This window comes from Lissotriton vulgaris, chromosome 3_1, assembly GCF_964263255.1.
Source record: "Lissotriton vulgaris chromosome 3_1, aLisVul1.2, whole genome shotgun sequence".
NCBI lineage: Eukaryota > Metazoa > Chordata > Amphibia > Caudata > Salamandridae > Lissotriton > Lissotriton vulgaris.
In genome coordinates, this window is record NC_141689.1 from 1,103,286,682 (window position 1) to 1,103,312,613 (window position 25,932).

At 45.1% G+C, this 25,932-nt stretch overlaps 1 protein-coding gene across 1 annotated transcript in view; it reads right to left on the reverse strand.

The window, feature by feature from the left end:
- Nucleotides 1–25,932, reverse strand: part of LOC147727490 (alcohol dehydrogenase 1-like) — a 188,081-nt gene that overhangs the window by 46,556 nt on the left and 115,593 nt on the right. The window contains exon 6 of the mRNA XM_086961566.1: nucleotides 22,510–22,770. Coding sequence (XP_086817692.1) covers nucleotides 22,510–22,770 — 261 coding nt within the window. The remainder of the gene's footprint in view (nucleotides 1–22,509; nucleotides 22,771–25,932) is intronic.

Here is a 25,932-nt window from a genome sequence, read left to right on the forward strand (position 1 = left end):
GCCCTGGTGCCATACCAACAAAGCCTTACAGAGACCACCAGCCAGTTTCTGACAGGAATCCAGGCCAGGCAGTTCTGTGGCAGCTGGCCCACAGTTGTTGTAATGTGCAAAGGCTCATATGTGAGCCTCAGCAAGGCACAGCAATGGGAACTCCAATGCACATTCCTGCACGGCTTGAACTGTGAAACCTTTGCGTGCAGGGCCTCGGGGTGCATGCATACAGGGGGGCACACCATGTGCCCCCCCACATGCATCTCCTTGTGCAGAGGCAACAGGGGCCCTATAGGGCTCCCTTAGTTTCATCAACGCTACACTTTTTTTCATGGTGGACTCCCTGCCATGAAAGCTGTGTCAGTAAGATAACTCATAAAATGCTTAGTGGTGCAGCAGCACCACCACCAGCATATTGGGGCCTCAGACTGCTTTGCCACTGCCATGAGATTGTGCATCCCAGGTGGTAACAGTGGTCCAGGGGGGTCCGACCTCCATAGTCGTAATATGGTGGGTGGACCGCCAGTATGGCTGTCCATGGACCACCACCAAGACTACGGCTGTCCAATGGACCGGCGTAGTTGTAATAAGGCCCTTAATGTGTAACAGGTTTCTGAAATGCTTTGCTCTGCATTATACTGCTTGTTTTTTAGCCACATTTTAGGAGTTTATTAATCTCCAACATCTTAGAGGTACATTTCTTTTTACTAATGTGCTCTTATCACTCTTTCGCACCGCATACTCCATGGTCCGCAACGGGATTTCCCAGTTGTTGTGGAGGGACCCGTGGTTACAGTCTTTCCGGGTTAGAGGTGAGGTGAGGTGGGGATCTGATGGCTGACAATCAGCTGGTTAAGCACTATAAATTCAAATGGCAGATGTTTGCGCAGCGGAAGCGAACTAGAAGTGAGAGCCTTGTAATTACAGCGGATGTGCTTACGTCTCCTTTTTAGGAATTTTAAAATTTCACTTGCGACTTATCTTAACTGCATAAATTATATCTCTGTACCCAAGCTCCTATCTGTTGACCTCTGACACCCGCTTTTGCAGTGCACCACAGGAATTCACCATGGTTACAGTCTTTCCGGGTTAGAGGGAAGGCGGGGTTCCGCTGGTTGACAATCAGCTGGTTAATTACTATAAATTCAAATGGCAGATGCTTCGCGCAGCGGACGCGTGCTATAAGTGAGAGCCTTGTAATAACAGAGGCTGTGCTAACGTCTCCTTTTAGGAATTTTTAACTTTCATTTGCGACTTATCTTACCTGCACAAATTATATCTCTGCACCCGAGCGCCTACCTGTTGACCTCTGACACCCGCTTTCGCACTGTATACTCCCTGGTCCACCATGGGATTTCCCGGAGGTTGTGGTGGGAGCCGCGGTTACAGTCTTTCCAGGTTAGAGGTGAGGGGAGGTGGGGATCCGCTGGTTGACGATTAACTGATTAATCACTATGAATTCAAATGGCAGACCCTTCACGCAGCGGGCACTCCGGTGGTGCGCCAAAGACCAGCCTGACTGCGCCCGTTCGTGCCCAGCCGTGACCAGGGGCCACAACCCCTGCCTCTTCTCCCAAAACAATTTGACTTACTCCCAAAAGCTATTATGGGACCTGCGTGCTAAGCCTAAACCTAATTGTAAGCCCCTAATACCTGGAAGTCCGGCCTCTAACTGTTGCTGCTGTGGTTCCCCACTTAGTACCACACCCAGCAGGAAACATGCTGATACTAGCATTACCCCTCTGAACCTGAACTCATTGATGTCTTCCTCTGTAATAAATAAGGCTGATCTCCTAAGTAATTCACCTTTTTTAGCATTAATTGTAGGTCGCTTCCAAAACATAAGGAAGATATTCATGACCTCTTACTTAATACACAACCTGATGGCATTTTCTATACCGGAAACATGGCTGAATGACAACTATACAATCCTTAGAAAGGATCGGATAAATAAAATTGGAGGGGAATTGCACTTATATTTAAAAATTCTTATATTTATAAATGGGAAGACCTCCCCTTTAAAGGCCGTGAAGCCAGTTCTTTTAAACTCTCGCTTTCATCCCAATTCACCTTCTCTGGGATCTTGATTTATAGACCTTCAGACCCAGCAGGTTCATGGGCATCGATGCTCCCAGATCTTATTGCCTCCCTGTTACTAGAAGCTACAAATCTCACTATCTTGGGGTACTTAAACATCCATTTTATTGACCCGACATGCACCATCAGCTTCACTTTGACTGCTGATTTGGCAGCCATGAACGTTCTACTTCATGACTCAGGACCCACTCATAACGCGGGTTATCTACTGGACCCCATTTTCTCCAATTATGCTAGTATTTCATGCCAGACAGCCATTCCTATACTCTAGTCAGATCATTTTCTGGTTGGAATTAGGGTAAAAATGGAAATGCAGTGTACAAATCACTATACCTCTTCTCCCAAAGAGTGGTTCAGAAACTGGATGTTGATCAACTTAATCAACATCTCTTAAACAATATTCCGGTCACCCCGCAACCATTATAGCTGATGCTGACACCATTCATACCTGGTTAATAACTTCAATTGATGCCTGTCTTCCCATGTCGACTAAAAAAATGAACAATCATCGCCCCTCTGCCCCTTAGTTTTCGGAAAAATTGAAAATAGAAAAAACTCAATGAAAAGCATTGGAGAGGCGGTGGAGGAAGGACTATGGGCCTGAATCCAAACGTACTTATAAACTGGCAAAAAAAGCTTTTCATGACCTGTGTAAAGCTGTCAGAGATGAGGATGCAAAAAACATCATTTCATTGGCTCACAACAATCCTAAAGTTATTTTAAAATAGTGAAAGAACTATCAGGCGCATCTTGCCAACCCTCGTCACCTGAGCTAAATGCAGTGCAATGTGACGATCTGGCTGAGTTCTTCAATGATAAAATAGAAAAATTCACACTGAATTTAATTCCATATCAACTAATGTGGAGTTGCAATTATAGATCAATGCTACTACATCAGACTGCACCATTCCTTCTACGACACTGACCATTATTGCAACCCCCAGTAAGACATTGAAAACTGGCTACCTCTAGATATTCTATCTTTCAATCGCATCCTTACTAGTCTTAAACCTGGCTAGCCCAAGGACCCTCTCCCCATTTCCATTCTTCAAAAACTGGAATTACCTTTACTTAATGTCATTATGGAACTGCTCAATGTGTCATTGAGTGAAGCAACAGCACCAGCAGCTTGGAAACATGCCATGGTCCTACCCTTGCTAAAAAAAGGTGAATGCTGATCCGGCGGAAGTTACTTCCGCCTGATTTCATTACTCCCTGCCTTTCCTAAAGTTCTGGAAAAACATATCAACCAGCAGCTGACGCAGATTGTGGACTCCCAAAAAATCCTTCACTCATCACAATCAGGATTTTGTGTGGGCTTCTCTACAGAATCCACGCTCTTAGGCGTCACAGAAACTTTTCGCCAATGTCTGGACATGGGAGAAACAATGGCACTTATGCTGCTTGACTTGAGTGCTGCTTTCAACGCTGTGTACCATACTGCCCTTTTACACGCTTTACACTCTAGGGGTATTGTCGGACCATCACTCAAGTGGCTGTCGAGTTTTCTGGCCGATAGGACCTTTCAGGTTTTCTCCCCATTCGCTAGCTCCAAGGCCCACGCATCCCCATATGGTGTGCCACAAGGATCCATCTTAAGCCCTTTACTCTTTAACATCTATGTCAGCCCCATGGCTACTATCGCTGAAGAAGCTGTGTTGACCATGTTTTCTTATGCCGATGATGCCCAGCTTATCTTCTCCCTGTCTACCAAGGAGACATCGAATGTGTCATCTCTCCAGGTTGGGCTGCACAAGATAGCTTGCTGGATGCATACTAACAGGTTGAAATTAAATGGAGGGAAAGCTAAACTTCTAATACTCAGAAGAAATAAAGATCTTTGGGGTCCCCAACACAGGTATCTCAAATGGGAGATTTCCTCCAACCGTCTCAGACAGTCCCCAATCCTGGCATAATCATAGATGACCAACTTTCTATGAAGCAGAAAGCGGTTAAGGTCGCCTCAACCTGTTTCACCATCCTCAGATGGCGCAAAAATACTTTGGATGCTGCCTAAGTCTACGCAAAGGACAGTTATCCAGGCCTTAATTGTGTCCAGACTGGACTATGGCAATGTCCGGTATTTGGGAGCCAACAAGGAGGTGGTTCGTAGGCTGCAAGTAGTCCAGAATTCCACAGCCAGACTACTTTGCCAGATACCTAGTAAAACCCCCTTTTCAGGTTTTCTCCACGAACTTGATTTGCTTAGGATGGAGAACCGCACAAAATGTAAAGCCCTATGCTATATGCATAGGATTAAATCAGGCGCAGCACCACAGTATCTTAGTACTTTGGTACACCCCCATCTCCCCACGCGCCTTCTTCAATCCTCTATTCAGGCAAAGTTTCAAGTACCCAGGATTCAACAAGCACGCATGGGCGGTCGGTCTTTTGCCTGCTTAGCTCCGGCACTGTGGAATACTCTCCCTTTACAACTTTGGTGTGAAACTACTTATCATAAATTCCGCAAAGATCTAAAAACATGGTTATTCAACCAATAGGTTAGCTCCTTCTTCTTGCGTGGGTCCTGTTGGTGCCGGGAAACCCCCGGGTCGCTGTGCGCCTTAGAAATGTAATAATAATATTATTAATAATCTAATTACTTTAGGAGCTTTTCAAGTCTCCATTTAAGGTATGTATCATTGGTATACCTTTACATTGTTTAATTGTTGTGTGTTTGATGAAACGATAATGACGCTTGGTGTTCATCATCATTCATTTGTTGATAGACTTCACTTTTCGGATATAGGCTCAGTGCACGTTACAATTTCTTGGGGCGAAATGCATGCCTTTTAACTTGTCAATTTTAAGATAGACCTCAGCCTGCTAGCCCTTTTCACAGTGTCCTGTGCTAATAGGGGGTCCAATTTCCCCTTTTCCCCCTTTTTGTCACAATATAACATTACTGGTGTCAGTGGGTTTATACAATTCGCCTTTACCTACCATGGTGGGCAGAGATCATATTTACTTTTGGCAGATTGCATGTGTGCACAATGAGCACGGTTATTCACATTCTTTTTACTTGCCGCAAATGAATAGGGGTGATTGGATACTCTGTTTTCAATTATATACTCATCACTGTTTATATTTTTCAGGAGCACCTGTAATTCTCTTCAATTACTGTGTTTGGTCAGACTCCATTCTGTGACTATATATATTGCAATCGGGAGAATACACAACCTTTTAAGGTGAACATCCTCATGAAGGGTTACCTCATAAACATCATAATCATCATAAACATCATAAATACTGCTCCTCCTGTTTATCAGATAACTTCATTTGTCTTCGTTCTTTTACCTTTCTATACACCAGAAATTACTTTGGAAATTTGAATCCTGAGGAGTTGTTTTGGGTGATTACACCTATTGCTATAAACTGACCCCTACCAGGACAGGTGGGTTTTATGGTCTTCCATAGGGTCTGAATACTCATGTGGATCCTGGTAACTATACAATGATCTATCAGGGATCAAAAGTAACTTAGGGACTTTACACAAGTTTCTAAGATTTAATGGTAGTTCTGTTAGAATGGTTGTGCTAATGTAGATTTCAGAGATATATGTTTCACATTCTAATGGTAATTCGATTTTCCCTCAGAAATGCACTGCTCAATTTGAACCTGTTCCAGATGGATCATAAATGTGAGATCCACTTTTGAAAGAGGTTTGGGTGACATGATTTTGTCTACCATGGACGGATACCTGGAACACATATCATTTCTGTTGCTTCATGGGACTTATTGGTTTGATTGGTGTTCTGCCACCTTAACCTTCTTATTTTTACTTTATGTATGACCATGTCCCTTTCATGGATCCACTTTCAGGTGATCTTGTAATTACCTTTTGATCAATCACGACTGTGTCATCACTGTGGTAGTGATAACTGGCAATTATGATACATGTTTTTTGGATGAATGTATGATTCCTACTGTATTTTTTGTGTATTATAAAATTGTTGTACCCTTGAAGAAGTCACCTGTGTGATGAAACATGTGTTGGCTGTGCTTTGTGATGTCACCTACTCCATATTGTGGCTGTACTTAATGATGTCACCTACTCTATATTTTTGAAGATCTCAAATTACACATAATAAATGAGACTTGGATTAATATATATTTGATTTCTTACTTATTGGACCACATATATGTACTGTTGGAACTTACGTTCAAAACTGTGCATTTGGATACTTAATGAGTGCTGTGCTATCTCTCTTATATGCATCGTAGGTGTAATGGCATAAGATCCACAGCATGTTTGACACCTTTGGTAGTAGGGTGTCTGGGTATCATGATCTAGCACCATTGCTGACCCCTTTGTTAGATATTTACTTACCCACAAAGATTATGTTTTACCAGGAGGTGCACTAATTGACCACTACTTCAGTTTTTTATTTATGTTTATTAAGAATGTAGTGAATTTAAAAGTAATCTCATTCTCTCATATAATATGAACCTCTCCTGGAATGTATTCACAATCTTTTAGGAAAAATTATTTTCTCAAATAATGTGTGAATAGAAATTATCCAAAAACTAAAGTGAGGGTATATTTTATATACATTCACAAATCCCTTCCTTTTCCGTTTTCAATGTTATCTGAAAGATGTACTTTCCATGGCTACAGCATGTCTGAATAATCCTCAACTGCATATTTGCCACACAGCTTGAGTAAACATTGATAACAGAATAAAACAAAACTGGGTGGTATGTTGCTGGAATAGCTGCCCATGGTGGGATTGGAATTTCAATTTGACTTGAAACCAATTATTTCAAATATTGCATGGGAGCAACGTATATGCATTGGAGTTCTATGTTATTCTTTCTTTTAAAAAAGATTTTAAAAAGATGCACTTCTTCCTTATGCAAGAACACAATGAATACAATAACTAATATAAAATGCAACTATTTGCATGTTGAACCCACCAGCTGCCCCCATGCAATCCACATGTATTACATCATCAATGAAACAAGTAGCAGTCACTATCACTCAAATTATGTGTGCATCAGCCCATATAGGTTCACATTTCATCATCAAACATACTTTGCATAGGACAGGGGGATCCAGCACGACTTCCCAGTAATCCGTCCACGAATGCCAAACCTTAGCATTAATCTGTGTACAGCCTCTGACCCCATATACTGCTATTTTCAACCCCATGCAGTGGTCCGCACCCCTTATTCCACTCTGCCAGTAAAGGAGGTGGTGTATCCTTCCACCTCTTTGCTATTTCCTGTTTGGCAGGGGTTGACCCCAAGAAAAACAATGGCAGATTGTAGCAGTTACCACCCAAGCAAGATGTCACTCCCTGACAAACAGTATCAATACACAACACCCCCACACTTTGTGTAGGAATGTCCCTTCTGTGCTCACACTGCAAAGGCAAACAGAGGAGGCAATAATCCCCATCTTCCATAAGCGATGATGCATGATGTATACCCTGTGAAGTTATTTAAGTTGTATTAGTCTGCGCCTTCCTGCGATGGCCTCAGCTCCAGGTGCTCCCCTAGCGTTAGTCCACTCCTCATCATCAAGGCCTCTCAAGTTCTCTTCCCATGCTCTCTGCAGATTAGGGAATGTGACCTCCAGGTCTCCTGAGAGGAGTTTGCCTTCCATTGGATTAAATTCTGGAAGTTCAGTCAGAGCCAGTGTATAGGGGGCCAAATGCATAACAAACCTGCAAATAGTAATCAGAACTGACTATGATGAAGATCACACTCAATTTGCAGAGTTTAAATGGATTTGTGGGTGGCATCACTCAGAACATCACCAACGGTGGATATCACGATTAAGTCCCACTTTTGAAACCCCTCCAATCCAACCACCTGCGGCAACACGTGGCCTTGCCAAAGTGGGGTCAGTTCTGTTAGTCTCCACCACAATCCCATCTGCCAGAGGGTGCTTTTCCACAGGTTGAAAACTACCTTGGTCGCTGGGGGAAGGACGACAACACCTCTGCCATGATATAGGAAATAACTAAGGGCCAGATGTAAGAAGGCAACTACCGGTCGTAACGGCGGATTTTGGCCGTTACCGACCGGTATTTGGAGTTTGGGATGTAGGGGCATGTTAAAATACAGATTCTGTAATTTTACCGAATCAGTAATTTTTCCGATTCGGTAAAATTACAGAATCTGTATTTTGACATGTAGGTAGCACGGTAATCAGTGCTACAGGGGTTTAAGAATTTGTTATTTACCACCAACTAGAAGTTGGTGGTAAATAATGAAAACCCTTTAAAAAGCATTTTGTTTGCTTTTAAAACAGTGCCATGTTGCAGACATACATGCCAAGGGCATTTATGTCTGAAACATGTGCACCCATGTACAATTGAGGGGTGCAACAGGGTGTCAAAATTCGGTAATTGACATTCATTCCTACGGGCCTCCAGGCCCATAGGAATGAATGGCAATTACCGAATCGGTAAATACCGATTCGGTAATTACCGAATCATACCAATTCGGTGATTAAATCGGTAAAATTACCTACATCCCGATTGCCAGTTCTTAAATACCGAATCGGTATGATTCGGTATTTAAGAATCAGTAATCTGGGATTACCTACATCGGGCCCTAAGTGAGGTGCCCCCCCATGGCCCATTCCTCAGACACAAAGGATGAGTCGCCTTGGAAGTCATGCCACTAGTCATTATTATTCAAGAGGTGCAGGGCCCAGTAGCAGTGGCGGCTCCTCGAGGGAGTGCTGCAGGGCGCTGGGGCGGTGAGACGGTGGGGCTGGGGAGGGGTAGGGTGGGGGTATTAAGCTCTGCCATATGGCCAAACAGAGTTAAGTCAATAAATGAATAAATAAAACAAATTACATTGAGCTAGGTGCAACACCAAATGGCGATGCAGCGTGCACAATGTAATACGTTTTATTTATTTATTTATTGTCTTAACTCAGTTCGGCCGTATGCTGGAGTGTACTACCACCCCCCACCCTGCCCCTCACCAGCCCCGCCTCACCACCCTGCAGCACTCCCTCAAGGAACCGCCACTGTCCAGTAGTAGGATTCAATGGCAGCCGCTGTGATTCCCCCACGGTAGATAGACTTAAATCTTTTGCTAAGGGCAATACAGGGAATGGCATTGTCCCACAGGAAGCTGCGAAGGATAGAGTTAATTTTCTGAACCCATTAAAATTGGCTTTCATACTGAAAGTTTTGTAATTGATATAAGAAGCGGGATATAGACACCATTTTGAAAACTGCTGATCTCCCAGTCAAGGAGAGAGGCAAGATGGACCACACCCGAATGTCTGCTATCAATTGATCCAGTATGGGACAAAGGTTGTGCTCGCAATCTGTGAACACAAACATGCCCAGGTATTTGAAGTCCACCATGGCGATCTGCAGTATGCCTGCCTAGTCAAAGTCATGCTGTTATTTGTTTGCCGGAAAAACTATTGATTTGAAGAAGTTTATTTAAAAACCTAAGGTTTATCTGAAGATGTGTAATATTTGCAGTATAAGGGGTCCTGTATATTCGGGGGTGGTTAGGAAGAAAAGGACATCATCCTTGTACAATGCTGTTCTGTCTGAAGCTCTATCTCCCCACTTAAACCCACATACTGGACATCCATTCTCACCACACAGCCAGTGGCTCCATTGAAAAGGAGTCCTATCGGGCTCCGCCCACATTTACCAACACCACTAGGTCTGTATATAATAATATGACAGAGAAGAGAAACCTAGGGCTGAAGTTGAGGTGGTGAAGAAAAAGGCGAACATGTACTCCCAGCTCACCAAATCAACTGCCTTGTGGATATACTGGTGAGGAGAACTGCCGCCAGCCCTCAGAGCCTGCCCACCAGGGCCAATGCATACTACAGATGTCTGACATTATGTTAGGTGGCCTTGTTGGGCGTAAACCCAGCCTGATCAGGGTGTATTAAGGTGGCGATTGACTCCAGTACATGAACTGCCAGCACCTTTGCCTATATTTTTATCTTTAAGTTCGAGAGAGAGATTGGACGATATGGGGATCAATCTTCTGCTGGTCGGTTTGACTTGAGAATCAGCACTATCTGCCACCAATCTGGGAGCAGAGATGAGCGATCAGCAGCAGTATTTATGACCACCAACATGTGGCCCTGGAGTTTGGGAATGTATGATTTTAAAACATCACATGGAAGGCCATTAGGCCCTCGCTCCTCTCCCACGAGCCGAGTGGTCGCTCCCAGTGTCCCTGCAGACACATGGTATTGTAGCGCTGCCTTGCCTAAGAAAGCTGCTTTTCATCTCGCCTGCTGTGCGCTCAGTTTCCGCTTTTGTTTCAGTCTCCGCTCGCTTTGAATAATTAGCGCTGTGTTTTCACTGTTTGTGCTGCTTATAACGCTCATTGTCTAGAAAGCTGCACTTGCATCTCGCCTGCTGTGCGCTCAGTTTCCGCTTTTGTTTCAGTCTCCGCTCGCTTTGAATAATTAGCGCTGTGTTTTCACTGTTTGTGCTGCTTATAACGCGCATTGTCTAGAAAGCTGCACTTGCATCTCGCCAGCTGTGTGCTCAGTTTCCGCTTTCATTAATTAGCGCTGGGTTTCAGTTACCGTTTTGTTTAATTAACGCTGGGTTTTTCTTGGTTTGGGCTGCTTACAACGTTATTTGCGCGTTTGCCTCCAGCGCTCCGCCCTGCTCCCCCCTCCGCCTCCATTTTGTTTGTTGTTGTCGTCCTCGTGTGCCCGCCCCGCCTCCCAGCTGAGACGCCCTCCCACTGTCCTGAAAGAGCGCTCCTCACCCTAAGCACATCGTGACTCGCTCCTCTCCCACGAGCCGAGTGGTCGCTCCCAGTGTCCCTGCAGACACATGGTATTGTAGCGCTGCCTTGCCTAAGAAAGCTGCTTTTCATCTCGCCTGCTGTGCGCTCAGTTTCCGCTTTTGTTTCAGTCTCCGCTCGCTTTGAATAATTAGCGCTGTGTTTTCACTGTTTGTGCTGCTTATAACGCGCATTGTCTAGAAAGCTGCACTTGCATCTCGCCTGCTGTGCGCTCAGTTTCCGCTTTTGTTTCAGTCTCCGCTCGCTTTGAATAATTAGCGCTGTGTTTTCACTGTTTGTGCTGCTTATAACGCGCATTGTCTAGAAAGCTGCACTTGCATCTCGCCAGCTGTGTGCTCAGTTTCCGCTTTCATTAATTAGCGCTGGGTTTCAGTTACCGCTTTGTTTAATTAACGCTGGGTTTTTCTTGGTTTGGGCTGCTTACAACGTTATTTGCGCGTTTGCCTCCAGCGCTCCGCCCTGCTCCCCCCTCCATCTCCTTTTTGTTTGTTGTTGTCGTCCTCGTGTGCCCGCCCCGCCTCCCAGCTGAGACGCCCTCGCCCCTCCCCCTCCACCATCCATATATGACAGTCACTCCCGCGCGCAGCGTTCACGCGCAGCGCCCGCGCCCAACCCGCGCCGAAGGTGCGCCAAAGGTAAGCCCGTCTACGCCCGTCCGCGCCTGGACCGCGCCCAGCGCCAGACCCCCTGCCCCTCACGCTCCCCAGCCCTCCCGCATTACCTACGATGCCGCCACCCTCCTAGCCCTTGACCCCGGTCGCGCCCCCAACTGCGTCCAAGCCGCTCCTGGACACAGCCATGGACCTTTCTCCTGCTACTCCTGCAAATTCAGCGGCACCGACAACATCTCCGCTACGACCACACCACAGATTCCCGACCCCAACCACCTACAATGCATCCTTCTCAACACCCGATCGGTCCACAGGCACGCCATTGACCTATGGAATCTACTAGACACCATCTCTCCAGACGTCGCCTTCCTAACAGAAACTTGGATGAACGCTTCCTCCGCCCCAGACATCACCATTGCCATCCCTGAAGACTATAAGATCACACGCAAGGACCGCACCAACCACACAGGAGGAGGAATCGCCATCGTCCATAAGAAATCAATCCGCATCTCAACCAGCTCTGACGCCAACCTCGCTAACTCCGAACACCTTCACTTCCAGATCCACATCGACCCCAAGACCACACTCAGAGGCACCCTCATCTACAGACCACCAGGACCCCGCGCAAAATTCAGTGAAGACATCACGGACTTCATCACCCCACACGCGCTCCCCTCCAAAGACTACATCCTTCTGGGAGACCTCAACTTTCACCTCGAAAAGATCAACGACCGCAACACCGCCACCCTCTTAGACAACCTCGCCAACCTCGGACTTAAACAACTGGTCACTTCCCCCACCCACATCGCAGGTCACACACTCGACCCTATCTTCACCTCCAGCAATCATGTCTCCTTCAGCCACACTACGGACCTCCTCTGGACTGACCACAGCTGCGTTCACTTCACCTACAACAAGCCGAAACCCACCAACCACCTCCAACCAACTCTGCAAAGAAACTGGAACAAAATCACCTCGGACCAGATCTCCACCTCGCTCCTTCTAAACGCCCCAGCCCACTCTTCTAACGCAAACGAAGCCACCACCAACTTCACCCTTTGGTTATCCAACACCGCCGACACCGTAGCACCACTGAAAAAACGTCAAAGCAAACCTGGCAGCAAAAAGGCCTCATGGTTCAAGAAACTCTGCCGCTCCCTTGAAAAGGCCTGGAAAAAAGACCCAACCACTAGCACAAAGGACGCCTTCAAAAACGCCACCCGATTACACCGCCAACTAATCCGAAAGGCCAAGAAAACAGCATTCAAGGATCGACTTGACAACAACGCCCACAACAGCAAAGAACTTTTCAACATCGTCAAGGAATTCACCAACCCTTCGGCCAACTCCAACGACATCACCCCCTCCCAAGCCCTCTGCGACTCCCTAGCCTCATTCTTCCACAACAAGATTGCAGACATCCACAACAGCTTCGACAACCAACCCGGAAACCAACCCACCCTACCATTTGCTGAACATTCTCCCCCCCGTGAACACCCTTAACGACTGGAACCCAATCTCCACTGAGGACACAATCCGCCTGATGAACTCCATCCACTCAGGATCCCCCACAGACCCATGTCCTCACCACATCTTCAACAAAGCAGACTCCGTCATAGCACCGCACCTCCGAGATGTCATCAACTGCTCCTTCAACTCCGCCACCTTCCCGGAAGACTGGAAACACGCTGAACTCACCGCCCTTCTGAAAAAACCCACAGCGGACCCCACCGAACTCAAAAATTACCGCCCCATCTCGCTCCTTCCATTCCCGGCCAAAGTCATCGAGAAAGCTGTCAACAACCAGCTCGCCGCCTTCCTCGAAGCCAACAAATCCCTCGACTCCTCACAATCCGGCTTCCGAGCAAAACACAGCACTGAGACCACCCTCATCGCAGCAACAGACGACATTCGAACTCTACTGGACAATGGAGATACTGTCGCCCTCATCCTCCTCGACCTCTCTGCAGCATTCGACACAGTCTGCCACAGCACCCTTTTACAACGCCTCAACAACATCGGAATCCAAGGAAAAGCACTTGAATGGATCACCTCGTTCCTCTCCGGAAGAACACAGAGAGTCCGCCTCCCACCATTCAAGTCCGAGGCCACTGAAGTCATCTGTGGCGTACCACAAGGATCCTCACTCAGCCCCACCCTCTTCAACGTATACATGAGCCCCCTCGCGGCCATCGCCCGCCAACACAACCTCAACATCATCTCTTACGCGGATGACACTCAACTAATCCTTTCTCTCACCAATGACCCCAGCACCGCCAAAACTAACCTACACGAAGGAATGAAAGAAGTTGCCGAATGGATGAAACAAAGCCGTCTGAAACTGAACTCAGACAAAACAGAAGTCCTCATCTTAGGTACATCCCCCTCTGCATGGGACGACTCCTGGTGGCCGGAAGCCCTCGGAAAAGCACCCATCCCGACAGACCACGCACGGAACCTAGGCGTCATCCTGGATTCCACACTCTCAATGAACAGACAAGTCAGCGCCGTATCCTCTTCCTGCTTCAACATTCTTCGCATGCTCAGAAAAACATTTCGCTGGATCCCCACCGAAACAAGGAAAACAGTCACCCATGCTCTGGTCACGAGCCGACTGGACTACGGAAACACCCTCTACGCAGGCACTACCGCTAAACTCCAGAAGAAACTCCAACGAATCCAAAACGCCTCAGCCAGGATCATATTAGACATCCCACGCAACGAACACATCTCTGGTCACCTTAAAGACCTCCATTGGCTACCCGTCAATAAGAGGATCACTTTCCGACTGCTAACCCACGCACACAAATCACTCTACGACATCGGACCAGAATGCCTCAACTCACGACTATCCTTCTACACCCCCTCCCGCCAACTACGATCTTCCAGCCAAGCCCTCGCCACGGTACCTCGCATCAACAAGACCACCATGGGAGGCAGATCCTTCTCATACCTGGCTGCTAAAACATGGAACTCACTCCCCGCTTACCTTCGCCTTACCCAGAACCACCTAGCATTCAGAAAGCAACTTAAAACGTGGATATTTGACAAGTAATCCTCCTCCCCTTTCTAAGCGCCTTGAGACCCTCTGGGCATGTAGTGCGCTATATAAATTCTATGACTTGACTTGACTTGACTGTGGATTTTCCCGGTCTCAGTGGTGCCTGGGTTGGTGACAGCTCTTCCATCATGAGGTCATCATCCAATGGCCAACCTCCTCAGATGTCAAGGTCTTAAGGGGCAGGTCAACTACAAACTCTTCTATCTGCTCCTGTGATAAAGTCTCCTTCCAAGCGTATACACCTTTATAGTAGGCTGCAAAACTATGAGCCATGTCTCTAAGTTCTGTATATAGAAATCTGTTTGGGTTACGCAGGAGGGTCACAAATGAGGAGATACAAGTGCTTTGACACAGTCTATGCAGCATTTTACTGGGCTTGTTACCCCATTGGTATATGTGGCTTCGTGTGTCCCACCAGGACCTTTGACCTCTTGCCTGCTGATAAACTTAATGTAGGAGACCCATCTATCCCCGGGCCATTATTCCAGCGGCCTGTAGACTTTGCATGTCTAAAGTGGTAATCGGATATTCCAGTGTCCGCACCCGATGCCATCTCTCTTCAGTGGTGTAGCTAATATCCTAATCCCACATTGTAGCTTTAAGGGCTTCCCAAAGTATTGCGGGGTATTTCACAGATCCAGAATTATGAGTAAAGTAGTTATCAATGGACTGACCAATATGTATTTTATAGTTTGCGTCTTGTAGGTTCCAGGGTGACAAGCACTATCGAAAGTCAGGGCGTCGGTGACTCAGGCAGACCCAGAGACCAACTGGAGAATGCTCAGATAACCCTTGTGCTGGTATGTTAATGTCTATAATCCTTTGTGTCTGTGTACATCATATAATGAAATAGATGTGAGAAGGAACCAAAGGCATGCTAAAGGAAGGTGTAGCTGTGCTCGGTGGGATGATCGGTTCTGCAGATGACCTCTAAGATCAGTGCATCAACAAAGGGTAACATGTAACTGCTCCTGGTGCCTGAAGGTGGTCCAAGTGGCTGCCATTGATCAATAGAGTTATCCACAACTCTGTTCCAATCTCCCTTATCAATGTGAGTCCATCCAAGAACTTTCCCCAAAGCCCAGTGAATAATTTCAGTAATGTTTGACTTAGAGGAGGAGGGGCATAGACATTAAGGAGAGTGAGAGGTTCCCCATACAATATTCCAGTCATGGCTATACACATGCCCTTTGGATCGGCCCTAGCCTTGGTAAATTGAAAGGGAACACAATTCTTGATCAAGATGCCCATTTCCATAAAGCCCCTTGTGAACCCAGAGTGAAATACTTGGATGTAGCCAAACCTAGCCAGACACTGGACCTTATTGCCTCTGAGATGAGTCTCTTATAAAGACAGGACATCTACTTTTATTCTCTGAACTTACTTCAGGACCACACCTCCTTTGATTTTATCCAGCAATCCATTCATGTTCCAGGACAATACATAAAACTGATCGGCCAGTTCCATGTTAGCACTGCATCTCATGGCATATTCAGGTGGTAAAAGGGAAAGGGGGTATGATCAGCAGCAGGTCCGTGGGTGACACGCAATGGGCCAATATAACATGAACAACAACATTTACCCAAGCCCCCCCACCCCATACTTCACAAATGTGATGTATCCATTGCAAGTCACACCACTGCATTGTCCAAACTGGGAGCCCCACAGGGCCTACTTCAGCAATACCCAATAACACCGGAAGTCCGTCATTACTCTCTAAGCCTCAGTGGAAAACCCTGTAGATCAAGATTAAACATAGTGTTCCCTCAACAGGAAATTATGCAGCAGGCAAGGACTAATGCTCCACCACAACCACCACACAGTCTTTCGATCATGTTTTGCTACAGGTTCTTATTCAGTCCATGCCTGGACAAGCTTGTTGCCAGCAGCATCAGGAAACAGGCATAGTTGTAGTCAGCAGGGCAAGGTCCAGGTCTGCCTCCACCGCCAGATTTGTCTGGTCGGGATGCAAAGGTGCCAATCCCGTTGAGTATTTCTCCAGGTCGAGCGTGATCTATTTCTTCTTTTCACCGGAGTTCTTGAGGAGCATGCAAGCCCATCCTCTATAGAGTTGGAATCCATTCTTCGAAAAATGTGTGGTAGTTTGACATGAACTCTTTCATCTGCCCACTGAAAGACCTCCTCCATCGTCTCAAAAAAAAAGAGTTTGGGATTAATAAATTACCTTCAACTTGGCAGGGTTCATCATCATGTATTGAATATTTAGATAGCAAAGCGGCTTTTTAACTGTTGTAAAAGATTGCCACTGTTGTTGCACCAGTCTGGCGTAATCCTGATAGATCATTATAGCTTGCGATTGGAACATGACTTTACCTTGGAGCCTGGCATGCTTAACGATCATGTCCCTGTCCATGTAATTCAAGAGTTTTGTGATTATGGGATGGGGCCAGGCTTCAGGAAGAGGATGCAGCACCAGGGGCCTCTGGGTGTGTTCAATTACAAAACAGGGGAACAGAGCCTCTGAGGGCATAAAAGATCTGAGCCACTGGTCCAAGAAGCACTCTGGGGAAGTGCCTTCGCTATCTTTTGAAATCTCACAAATCGTAAATTGTTTCAACAAGCTCTGCCCTCAGCATCCTCGACTCTTGCTGCCAATTTTTGGGTCACAGTAGTGAGCTGAGTCACTGTCTGCTCCAGCATGTGGATGGAGCCTTCCAGCCCCCAACACTCGGATTTCCACCTCTGTGATGTGTTCGATGGCCTTCATTTGATCGGGACGCAGGAGGGTGACTTGCTCCCCACTGTGTCAATCTTGGCATCCAGCATGTCTCTAGATTGAGTGATGGCTGCCAGGTAGACAACATTATCTGGGGGGAAACATCCTTTACGATGCAACTTTTACAACGCAGTGCCTTTACGACGCAACTTTTACAACGCAAACCATTACAACGCATTGCGCTGGGGGGCAATCTAGGATAGGGAATACGTTTAATTTACTATCCAACACCTTCCCTAGTGTCCACGGGGACTGGAGTTGGAATAGTAAATTAAACTATTCACTATCCAACACCCCAAAGCACTATGCGTTGTAAAGGTTTTCGTTGTAAAGGCATGCGTGGTAAAAGTATGCGTTGTAACGTCATACATCCTTATCTGGGACCTGTCTTCCATGTCCTTCTGCCCCCCAAGTCTGAGCCGCACCCCTAGAAAGAGCATATTTGCCTACGGTGCCCTGATTGCCTCCTGGAGGAGCCTTGCTTTTAGCCATGTCAGGAGTGCCAGTTCAGTTGAGCCAATCTGAGCTTCTCCAGAAATGCGGTGCTGCTTCCGACCCGCAAGTTCCTCACAAGGACCCAATAAGTGGGCCTGCCATCTAGGACGTCCAGCAGCAGACCGAGTTCATGATCCTGAAGAAACAAGGGGGAGGAGAAAGGGGCACAAAAGAGCCAGCCAGGAACGTGACAAGATTACCTCCCAGCCTCGCTCTAGGCACAGACCTCCTGCCAAGAAGCGGAGGGGGGAACAGATTTCAGGTCTTGAAGAGGGCCAGACAGTCCAAAGGGAGTAGCTACCTTGAGTGTCTCTTTCCTTCTTGGGAATCATGGGTGGCAACAGCCCCATCAGCCAGGCAGAGGTAGGAGAGAGGGACCCCAACAGTCACAAGGCCTTGCCGTTCCATTGGCAGTCAAGCATCGATCAACCAGGCCTGGGGCATCACACTGAGCACAGTCGCCCCTCTGCTGGGCCCCTCGTCCCCTGCCAGCAGCACCCATCAGGCGCCAACTCACAGTTTGTAGAAATGGCAGGGGGTCTATCCCCTTAGGCTGGGGTCAGAGTCACTGCAGCCATGGCTCAGGAACAGCTCGCCCACCAGGCCCCAGCTGCGCAGAATAATTAGGCCTGCCAGAGATCTGCCAGAGGTCGCCGCAGCAATTGGCTGCAATGCTGCCGTAACAGCTCTGGAAGGAGCAGTGCTATGCCTCTCTTCATTACGTCACCCATGCAGTGTCCTCCAATGGGGCCTCTGCAGAGTGGGGGGGCCACGTCCAGCACCACACATTCAACACAGGCCCAAGGTCATATTCTTGACCATATGTTCAAGTACTATAATGTTTGCTTTCTTTTATTCTCCTGGGGAAAGGAGTTGGTATAACGGCTAGGGCGGTCGACCTCGAATCTGGGGAATTGGGTTTGAGTCTCGGCAATGACACTGAAGATCCTGTGATTCTGGCCTAATAACTTAATCTCCCCATGCCTAACATAAATTAATGTGTCCTCATGTAATGCAACTTGTGCTGTGTAAAGCAGTCCGATACCCAATACGGGTCAAGTTCGTGCTATATAAAACTCTGTAAAAAATACATTTAAAAAAAACATTTTTGATAATGTTCAAATTTTGAGTTTCATTGTGTTTTGATAAGTTAGCTATATTTTGTTGTGCTCTCTTTTAAATATCGGGTTGTTGCTGGTGGATGTTACATTTTTTGTAGTTGTGTACTATAATATTTTTGTTTGCTAGTTTGTTTTCTGTTTCTGTCTCTATAGTTCCTTTTTTCAGATTTTTTGGTTTGTGTTCCTGTTTTAATTTTTTAAAGTGCATTTTACTTGTGTGATCGGGATTGCATTAGTGTTTCCGTAGCATTTTATACCAGTTATTTGAAAAGGGAGATTGTTTTTGGTGTCTTGCGTTACTTTATATTTGTCTTTGATTTTTTTCTCTTTTTTATTTGCTTCTTTGCTGTATTTGTCTCTGTGTGTGTTGATGGATCTTTTTCTTTGCATTTTTTCTACTTTAAGTTTTATTTTTCATGTCTTTCTCTTTGTTACTGTGCGTCTGTCCCTGACTGTGCCACTTTCTGTTTTTAGGTATTTATGTTGCCCTTTTTTCTTGTTCCACTTTGTATACCTAATTTTATTTCGTTTTGAATTTCTTTCTCTGTTTCTCTTATTCTTTTCCCCATTGTTTCACTTTCTGTGTTCCTTTGCTGGTCTAGTTTTCTCACTCTGGCTGGTATTTGTTTTGTATCTCGCTATTTCTATTTATTTCTGGTGTTGTCAATTATTATTTTTCTCTCTATATTCTGTTTCAATCTCTTATTTAAAATGTTCATACAACCAACAGCACATGTCCAACTCCACTGAATATAGTCATGCCAGTCGAGGTTGGTTGTAGTGCCTGGCCCGACCAGATTCTGCTTCCAACTTGCCTCAGCTGTTCACATTGGCTATATGAGTGCTAAGTTATTCGTTGCAGTCCTAGCATTTGGAGCAAAGGCCTTGTACCCTTACCAGGACACTGACATATTTAGTGCCTCTGTAGAAAAATAGACCTCTATGGCCCATGTGAAAATAAGTGATCATCACTGAAAGCTGGCATAGTGAGTAGAATTCTGGCACATATAAGGGGCATGCATGACCGGATGGCACATTCAGCATCACATAATTAGCAGCACCATGAAATTCTTAAAAAGCAACCTAGCAATATTGGTTGTTCCTTGGATTAAGTATCCCTCCGACATGTATTAGAACACCCTGATGTTTAATATGCTTTAACTTAGATAGTATTGTATATTCTGGCAGATGAAATGTTATGGGCATAGAAATAGGGATGGGCATCACATTATGCTGCAGCATTTCAAATGCTGGATTTCTATTGGCATTGTATACAAACTCATTTTCCCACATTTGTCTCTGTATTTTAGATTTCCACATTTTTTAGTCCAGGGTCAGAATTATTTCCTTGCTGTAACTCATTTGATTTGTTTTAGACTGAAGAAGACCTGATTTAGATCTTGCCACACAGGTTACTCCATCACCACGGTGATGGAGATCCCATCCGTTGAAATACAAATCCCATTATATCCTATGGGATTTATATATTGGCGGATGGGATATCTGTCACCGTTGCAATGGGAAATACAGGTGTGGTAGGATGGGAACTGGTGCTTCCGCTCCACCCAACTATAATTGATTTCACGGGACTTTGACTGACAAGAACCTAACATCCACCTGTGCATTCTGTACTTTGCTTTCCTTATCTGCCCCAAGGCTTCAGATATAAGAGGCTGGATCCTGTAAAGGTGTTGCTAGCACTGTTAAATGGCCTTGGTGTTATTTAAGGCAGTGCTTGGAACAAAATACCTTTTACCATGGTATTGTGAAAGCAAATGTATGAGGTGATAATGTGTGACAATAACATTTATGCTCATTTGTAGTGTTGCATTTTGTTGTGGTGGTTACATATTGTGTTGTTTTTGTGCTGCTGTGTGGTTATGCTGCATTATTGAATTGGACTGTTTACAACTGTTTAATGCCACGACATATCGCTTCTCTAGATTTTCAACTAGTTAAGACACCAGTCAGTGCCAAACGGTGTCGCAGTAACCTCAGCAAACAATAGCACTCACGTGGCTCACTTTACGTGGTAGCCCCAACACACACACACACATGTATAGCCAAAGCGTAATTTCCGGTGATAAGTCTGTCATTTGCATCACGTGGTGCATAGGCTGTGTTTTTAGCCCCTGGCAATTCGTGTAAATGACAGTAAAAGTCAGCTGACACCAGCACAATCTATATCACGCGGGCTCCTACCATATGTGCACCGAGCAGAGTTTTAACTGGACGACTGGTAGTACCAGTTTACAAATCTAGTGGTGATAAATGTCCTCCTCCTTAAATCATAGCCACAAATGCTACATCCTTAATGAATAAAGATACTGTTTTGTTATGTAGTGAACACTGTGGCCAAAATTAGCTGGCGGTAGGCAACCCAGGGAGCACTGTCTGTGCACAAACATTTACAAACAACTGCATCAGCACAATTGATAACATTATCAGTGGTCAGAATTTCAAAATGAACACGAAGATGAGCAGTGCATGTATGTGTTCTAGTGGGAGGTCACCTTGATTACCACATTGAAGCTCATATTTCACAATAGGAATGGCATCGGATTTTGAGTACAAACGAGCCCAGCATCTTTCTTTATCTGACACCAATACCAATACTAGGTTGTTTTAATTATAAAAATATTTGTTAATAATCTTCTGAGCCATCAGTCATACAGCCCACTCTCCATTCAGAGGGGGTCCTGATATCTTGTACCTCTTTAGATGGCTCCTATTGTACTCCATATCTTAAGGACGAGCATGGCATCAATACAATGGGACGGTTTGACAAGGATTTTGCTACAGGGAGTACCGATTTACTCTTGTAGTACTTCTGGCTTACTCATTAATTCCATAAGGAAGCTAATAGTTATACCGGCTTTTACCTACCTATATGCGTCACTCAGGAGCAAGCCAGGAGTATTTCAAAGTAAGTCACAGCAAAATCTTAGTAAATCGCCTTGTGACTATTTTACACAATCCTAAAACTGTCCTTGTGCTCCATTCCTGACCCTGGAGATGATTAAGTACCTCAAAAGATAGGCAGTCTCTACGTGAATTATAAAGAAGAAAAGGTAATCATATGGTCAAGTTATCAACGTTGAGTGCAAGATGTAGATATGTGCTTATAGTTAAATGGATGGCACGATACAAGGCAGCAGTTTGCCCCTCCCTGCCATAAATTCTGACTCACTGAAGCACTCATCGTCCTCACAGCTAGAATGATTTTAAGGGATACAGTGGTACTGGCAAGACACCACGGTCACAACCCTCAAGCTGGAAAATAAACATACCAGTCCTTCCAATGTTGTGCACTCAGAATGGTACAGCAGATCTCCAATTACACACCAAGCAACACCCAAACATATACACAAAAGATTGACCACAACAGAATCATCATGATCCTACTCCAACAGAATACATACTCCAGCATTTGTCCAAATAGTCAAAACAAGAAAACAACGGTACTTAAACCCAGGAGAACTGTGATCCTAAACTAATGGTAATACAGTGCCATGCAAATCTTTTTTTTTTAACATTACATAATATCTGAACAGTTCATGCTCTACTTCGCACTTCCTGTGCATTTAATGTTTACCGGGCAAAAGAGCTGCTGGTGGACAGAAGTTGACATACCATAACATCAGTGATTCCAATACACTCAAAGGTATAGTCTGCACCACCATCCGTCATCTCCACGATCACCTCGTGGATGGGTTTGGTGAAATCCTTGGGACTGATGCATTCAGTGGCTCCTAATACTCTTGCCTTTGCAAACTTATCCTTATTGATGTCAACCCCAATGATCCGTGCAGCGCCAGCGACTTGGCAACCAATTATGGCTGATAGGCCAATTCCTCCAAGACCAAAAACGACACAAGTAGACCCAGCATGAACCTGCAAATAGAGGAAAGAGGGTAAGGAAATCTGGGCGAATTCCAAAGTTGATACATTAAAGAAGGAAATGTGCTGGTCGAAGAAGATTTTGGAATTTACTTTGATACTGTACAAGTCTCTGTCACTTTTCAATCAAAAGAGTTGGGCATCATCGCCCCTACAGCTTTCTCACGCCTAAGGAAGAAGAGCCTTCAGATAGCCCTGATACTACAACCCTTAGAAAACTAGGGAGATGTCTTTGAGAGCCATCATCTTCAGTACAAAGGGATCCGCTCTCTAAGTAAGTTGTGAGAGTATAAACACCCAAATTTACACAATGTCCCTCATTACAAGTGGTGTGGTATAATACCCATTACACCCCTGGAATTACGGTTACCGATGTTCCTGGTAATGTCATGGAGATTAAATGGCTATACATATGGGAATGGGAATTACCATGCTGATTCCTGGATGTTTTTACCCAATAGTTCACCCAGACACTTAATATGCTTTCAGTATGGGAAATCTCTGACATTCAGTGTTATTAACTTAGCATCTATATTTGTTGACAATATCTATTCTTATCTAAATAGGCGTATCTGCTTTCTATTTGATAGTTAATATTTAGGTAATGACAATTCTGCACATTGTAATATTTTAGATATTCAGGTTGTAGACCATTAGGAGGGCCCCAAGGAACATTGAAAAAAGATGAGAGGGGACAATATATTAAGTAAAAAGGTGGTTGGCGTTAATGAAAGTTATGCATAGGTACATTTTCTTGAATGATAATTGAGCAAGTAAAGGATGTATATGCTATTGCACATAACAAATTATATTTATAGAATTCAACGTACATGACAATGGACAGTGGAGTAAAGCAAAGTGTTGGGGCCACCACCTCTGGAGAAATCAAACATGTTATTTTACAAATGGGTGTAATAATAGGAGATAATTCACTGGTGGGTAATTAAAAACTGAGAACCTGTTAAACAAGGAGAAATAGGACTGTTCTAGAAAGCATTAAGCATATGGCAATACGTTTTTTTTTAAATAAACAAATTTTGATTGATTTTTCAGAGTCAAACATAAACAGTACATCGCAAACAGTTTTACACAATCTGAGAGAATATGCCACAGTTAATACAGTACAGCGGTCATGCAAGTCGATATTAGCCCCCCTCTCAGCCCCATATTTTGTGAAATATTTGTGGGCAGCCTCATACAGCATTGATAGGTTTGTCTTGTTTGGCACACAAATCAGCTAATGCTGGATGTGTGCCAGAGGTTCAAGCCCGGGCTACGTCTCACTTGGCTGTTAGTGTGACAAGCCCCACCAAAGCTTGTTCTCACCTTGAGCCGCCTACATCCTCCAGAATCCCCAACAAGGCAACTCAAGCATGGGTTTAATTGAATAGCCCAACACTCATGAATGTTCCTGAAAGTTATTCATCCGGTAGGTCACAATAGTCGGCAAAGTCCATTTCCGATGGCAGAATTCACCACATCTATCTGGGCAGCGAAAACATGTGAGGGAAGGGCATGTCTGAGCTCAACATAGTCGATGCAGGGTAAGGTAGGTGAGGTGTAAGTACATCAGTTATACCATATGGAGTTGGGAGGATGAGGATATAGCCAACATCTGTGGAGCTAGCTGAACATCACACCAATCATCCTTCTCCAATTTTGACAACCCAGGCAGCCCAGTACTCCCTCAAGGGGGTAAAGAGATCAGGGAGTTCATGATGAGAAATCATATTAAGATATATCACCTTCCTCTAGAGGGCCTTGAAGGGCTTTTCCCTCTAAACGATTGTATTGAGGCATAACCATCAAGTTGGTTCAGTACAGGAGGAGAGCGTAGTGGTCTCATACTGATGAGGTTCCATCTCCAAATGCCCACCAGCTGTACCAACCGTTCCAACCAGTATTCCTGCAAGAGAGGTGCTTCTAGAGTCAGTGTGTAGTCCCATTCAGCATAATGCAGATCTCCAGGCCAGGAGGACCACCAGGCTAAATTCTAGGCTGGAGTGGGAGATTAGTTCACCGTGAAGATTTCTAAGAGAATATTGCAGCCCATGCGGCAGACCTCAAACCAAAAAGCTGAGTACTGCCACCCTCCATTGAAGCAGTAACTTATCATGACCAGTTGCATTGCCCAGTAATATAAGCCCAAGCCTGCCACTCCCAAACCTCCATCATGCATTTACTGAACACACTTGTTCAACGCAATGCGTGACGGCAAGTTGGCTAACAGAAACACCTGTATCCTCGCTTGTAGAGAAGTGAACAATATTGTTGGATTCAGGAATGAGAAGTTTTAAAACCTCGACAGAATCATCATCTTCAAGAGTGCTATCCTCCCCAAGAGGCTCAGTGGCAGCATGGACCATCAACTGAGATACAGACATATCCCGTGTGGAGGGGCATAAGATGGAAGTTCAAGATTATGATAGGGAGCAGGGCGATACCTAAATATGGAAAGCTGAGTCAGTGAATCAGGATGTCAGACTGCCAGTTCACTGCCTCACTATTATTTGTAAATGGGGACCAGAAGGGATTTGGTCCAGTTCAGCTGAGTACACAGACCTGCCCATATAGGTCCAGCATCGGGAGAAGTCTGGGCCCAGTGTCAGATGAGACAGAAATAACAACACATTGTTGGTGTAAAAAGCAAAACAAAGGCAGGTATATTCCCAATAAGCTGAAAGCGTTCAATAATCAAATCAATGCTTAAAAAAAGGGAGATGGATGTCCCGGGTAATTTCCGCTTGATAAGCCTGCTTGGCATTGTTGCAAAACTTTACTCAAACGTAATTGTCATCTCACTTTAGAACTGGCTTGAGTGCAATTATAAAGTACCAATGGAACAAGGAAGCTTGAAGCAAGGGCATTCAACAGTTGATTCCTGTATCAGCGTGTGGAACCTGTGGCAAATAGTGATGGCAACAGCAGGGAATTTGTTTTATTGTTTTGTCAACTTTAGCTCAGCCTTTGATCTTGTAGCTCGAAGTATCCTGTGGACAAAGTTACATCCAAAGGCAATTCCTTCCAGTTTACTTGCAATTGTACAGGAATAACACTCACAGAAATGGGCCCAAGTTGAGCTCACTGTAAATGGGTCCTTATCAAAAAGAATACCCTTAGAAAATGAATTAAGACAGGGCTGTGTCCTGGCACCCA